This window comes from Eptatretus burgeri, chromosome 11 (genome assembly GCF_056783735.1).
Source record: "Eptatretus burgeri isolate ZD-2024b chromosome 11, Ebu_testis_v1, whole genome shotgun sequence".
In the NCBI taxonomy this organism is placed as follows: domain Eukaryota; kingdom Metazoa; phylum Chordata; class Myxini; order Myxiniformes; family Myxinidae; genus Eptatretus; species Eptatretus burgeri.
The window spans coordinates 24967090-24972089 of record NC_140971.1 but is presented as its reverse complement, the minus strand read 5'-3'; the positions used below and the strand labels follow the sequence as shown (position 1 = coordinate 24972089).

The 5000-nt window shown below is 37.9% G+C and overlaps 1 protein-coding gene across 2 annotated transcripts in view; it reads right to left on the bottom strand.

Annotated features, from left to right (window-relative positions):
* The window catches only part of CHAF1A (chromatin assembly factor 1 subunit A), a 109645-nt gene that overhangs the window by 103010 nt on the left and 1635 nt on the right, over positions 1-5000 (bottom strand). For both annotated transcript variants that reach the window (XM_085845593.1, XM_085845594.1), the window contains exon 3: positions 4294-5000. This exon is cut by the window's right edge and continues 183 nt beyond it. In XM_085845593.1, the coding sequence (XP_085701719.1) occupies positions 4294-5000 (707 nt within the window). The remainder of the gene's footprint in view (positions 1-4293) is intronic.

Below are 5000 nucleotides of genomic sequence, written 5' to 3'. Positions count from 1 at the left end.
GAGACAGTGAGAGACAGTGAGAGACCGAGAGAGACCGAGAGAGACCGAGAGAGACAGAGAGAGACAGAGAGAGACACACAGGGAGAGAGAGAGAGTGAGACACTGGGAGAGAGAGTGAGACACTGGGAGAGAGAGAGAGAGAGACACAGGGAGAGAGAGAGAGAGAGAGAGAGAGAGAGACACACAGGGAGGGAGAGAGAGACACACAGGGAGAGAGAGAGAGAGAGAGAGAGAGAGAGAGAGAGAGAGAGAGAGAGAGAGAGAGAGAGAGAGAGAGAGAGAGAGAGAGAGACACACACACACAGGGAGAGAGAGAGACACACAGGGAGAGAGAGGCAGAGGGAAAGAGACACACAGGGAGAGAGAGGGAGAGGGAAAGAGACACACAGGGAGAGAGAGGGAGAGAGAGAGAGACACACAGGGAGAGAGAGAGAGAGACACACACACAGCGAGAGAGAGAGAGAGAGGGGCACACAGGGAGAGAGAGAGAGAGAGAGAGAGAGAGAGAGAGAGAGAGAGAGAGAGAGAGAGAGAGAGAGAGAGAGAGAGAGAGAGAGAGAGAGAGAGAGAGAGAGAGAGAGAGAGAGAGAGAGAGAGAGAGAGAGAGAGAGAGAGAGAGAGAGAGAGAGAGAGAGAGAGAGAGAGAGAGAGAGAGAGAGACACAGGGAGAGAGAGACACAGGGAGAGAGAGGGAGACACACAGGGAGAGAGAGGGAGAGAGAAAGAGACACACAGGGAGAGAGAGAGACACACACACACACAGGGAGAGAGAGAGAGAAACACACACAGGGAGAGAGAGAGAGACACACAGGGAGAGAGACACCAGAGCAGCACCTGCCTGCTTCTTGCCTGTACGGGCTCTGGCAAGCAAGGTATGGTTGCATACATCTTGTTCACAATGGTTTAAAAATAAATTAATAAAAGGTTTTGCATGAAAAACAAAAACCTGTTAATTTCCCAAACAATTATTGTCTTTGTAAAATTGAAAAGGTAACAGCAGACAAATGGCAATGTACTTTAACATGTCGAGGCAGTGATCATTTACATTTTCCCCAATTCCGGTCCAAATTTATTGAAATACAGAAGCATGGCAAACCAAAAACATTGATTTTGCAACCAATTCTGACTTTTTTCCCCTGCATAACAACAAAATGACAAATCAAAAATGGTTCTCCACATCCCAATGGGGACTGTTTAAAAGCAACTTTGTGCCAACTTTCATCTCGATCAACTCAACATGTGACTTTCAATGTTTCACCTTTGACCCCTTAAAATAGGAATGCGGCCTAAATAGATTTTTATTTTTTAATTTAACAGGGTTTCAGTGTAATGGACTTCCATGCCAAATTCAAAAAGGCTCGACTCAAATTAAGGAATGGTCTGCGATTGAAATTTTTGTCAAGAAAAAGAGAATGAAAGAAAGAATAAGGAACTGCAATGTCACGTCTCCCTGTCAGAGAGACCAGAGTTGGTGCCAAAGCCACCCAATGCTCACCTGTTTATACATTTATCGTTCTTAAAAGACGAGTCCAATCATTAATTATATTTTATAAAGCATTGCAGTGAAGTCTGATCCAAATAATTTGAAAGCAATATATGTATTTGTATATTGTAATCAGTAACAAGAGTGCAAGTGAGCACAATATACGCCCTAACAAGAAGGTATATATAGAATTGTGCTACAACATGGAAAACAGCAACCACTTTAGATGACGAACATATGTCGCAACACACCGTCTCCAGTCTGTACCTAGGTACCAAATATGAAACGTGAAAGTTGAAAACTTTGGGAGTTAGAGTGCGGACAGGACAGATATATATATATATATATATATATATATATATATATATATATATATATATATATATATATATATATATATATATATATATATATATATATATATATATATATATATATATATATATATATATATATATATATATATATATATATATATATATATATATATATATATATATATATATATATATATATATATATACATATATATATATATATATATATCCGGGCGTAGTGGCGTGCGCCTGTAATCCGGCTACTCGGAGGCTTGGGTTGGAGGATCGCTTGAGGACGGGGGCTCTGCACTGGGCAGGGTGTAGAGCAGCCCGGAATCATGGCGAAACCCAAATCCTGATCCCTGTGTCGTAAGAGGTGACCAGGGTTGTGTCAGGAAGGGCATCCGGCGTAAAACCTGTGCCAAATCAGTATGCGGATCATAATGGATGATCCGCTGTGGCGACCCCTAACGGGAGCAGCCGAAAGATGAACAACAAGATGAACAACATATATATATATATAAAATATATATATATATAAAATATATATATATATAAAATATATATATATATAAAATATATATATATATAAAATATATATATATATAAAATATATATATATATAAAATATATATATATATAAAATATATATATATATATAAAATATATATATAAAATATATATAAAATATATATAAAATATATATATATATATATATATATATATATATATATATATATATATATATATATATATATATATATATATATATATATATATATATATATATATATATATATATATATATATATATATATATATATATATATATATATATATATATATATATATCGGGCGTTGTGGCGTGCGCCTGTAATCCAGCTACTTGGAGGCTTCGGTTGGAGGATCGCTTGAGGACGGGAGCTCTGCGTTGGGCCGTGCAATGAGAGGGTGTAGGGCAGCTCGGAATCATGGCGAAACCCAATCCTTATCCCTGTGTCGTAAGAGGCGACCAGGGTTGCGTCAGGAAGGGCATCCGGCGTAAAACCTATGCCAAATCGGTATGCGGATCATTAACAGATGATCCGCTGTGGCGACCCCCAACAGGAGAAGCCGAAAGACGAACAACAACATATATATATATATATATATATATATATATATATATATATATATATATATATATATATATATATATATATATATATATATCGGGCATATAAAAAAAATAGTGTGGGAGATAAAAACATTGGAAAGGAAAAAGTAACTTGCACCAAAAACTTTAACATTTTCACGCTCACGCTGACGCTCGCGGCAGGGGTATCACTATAGCTCTCTGTTCTTCGAACAGGCGAGCACACAACGACTGTCGAATTTCAGTGCAAACATTGTTTTGCAGAATCATCCCGACTCTTCACTCTATACCTTATCTTTGTCCATTTATTTATTTTCCTCACGTTTTTAGCTCTCCTGTTCGAAGAACAGAGAGCTATAGCGATATCCCCGGCGTGATTGTCAGCGTGAGCGTGAGAATGTTAAAGCTTTTGGTGCAAGTTATTTTTTCCTTTCTCATGTTTTTAATCGACCACACTTTTTTATACGCCTGATATATATATATATATATATATATATATATATATATATATATATATATATATATATATATATATATATATATATATATATATATATATATATATATATATATATATATATATGTCGGGGCGTATTATGTGATACCAGTCGTCCGTCCGTCCGTTAGTCCGTTCCTGTCCGCAATCTAACTCCCAAAGTTTTCAACTTTCACGTTTCATATCTGGTACATCGGTACAGACTGTGGAGATGGTGTGTCGCGACATATGTTCGTCATCTAAAGTGGTTGCCATGGCAAACAGGATGCTGTTTTCCATGTAGTAGTACAATTCTGTATATATACCTTCTTGTTCGGGCATATATTGTGCTCACTTGCGCTCTTGTTACTGATTACAATATACAAATACATATATTGCTTTAAAATTATTTGGATCAGACTTCACTACAATGCTTTATAAAAAAAATATTAATTATTAGACGAGTCTTTTAAAAACGATAAATGTATAAAGAGGCGAGCATTGGGTGGCTTTGACACCAACTCTGGTTAAAGTTTGAGATCACATGGTTTCCAACAAGCCAATCAGAAATGCCAACATAAGTTGATATCCAAGGTTTCCCACAGTGTGGCAAGTGCCATAATAGGGCATTTTCTCTGGTGTTAAACGGTAGTAGGTTTAGAAAATTATATATATATATATATATATATATATATATATATATATATATATATATATATATATATATATATATATATATATTCTGAATAGCAAACTGGATGTTAAATCACAAATAAACAATTCAAGTGCAAGACAATGATGTGTCGTTCCTGTGAAGTTTGTGCGAAAGCACACTTTTTTTATGTTCTTTAAATTTTATTACATTGACCATTCCCATACTCACCTTCCTTTTGGGAGTTGAAGAAGCAGACTTGGCAACATGCTGACTGACGGGAGTCGTTTGCACAGAGCTCTCAGGTGTGGAGCAACCCTCCTCACTATTGAAGGAAGCATCAACAGGACTTGAAAAGGTGTGTTCGCAAGGTGATGTGTGGGTCGGTGTGACTTTCTTCCTCGACACAGCTCGTTCTTCTCCGCCTGACCTTGGTGGCGTACAACCAACATCCGGCAAAACCTCTTTCCCGGTTTCCGAGTCGGACTCCAGTAAACGTGCGCCTATCTGTGGTCCATGAGTGGCCCCAACACAAGTGCTTATAGGTTCTACATGATCAATTACATTCTGTGCAGTTGCAATATCAATTTGCTTCCCAGGTTTTGCCAATTCCTGGCAGTTAACTTGCAGAATGCTCTTTCCTTCTTCGTGGGCCAAAGGATCTCCTTTAACCACATCATGAAAACAGTCCAAAGAGCGTTTAGATTTCCCCTGAGATAGATGAGTGAATATGTTTGCTTCCAAGTCACTCACAAGAACCGCACTGCCGGTGTCCTCCGTGAGATCAATTACTTTGGACACTCGTTGCTCCTCTGTGGAATTGGTCAAAGAAAGCAAAGGCCGCCTGGAAACACAACACTTGATCGCATTTGTCTCTTTTGTTTCCAGCACAGTGAGGCTAAGCAAATCATCGCACGCATTGGCATCAAGTTTGGGAA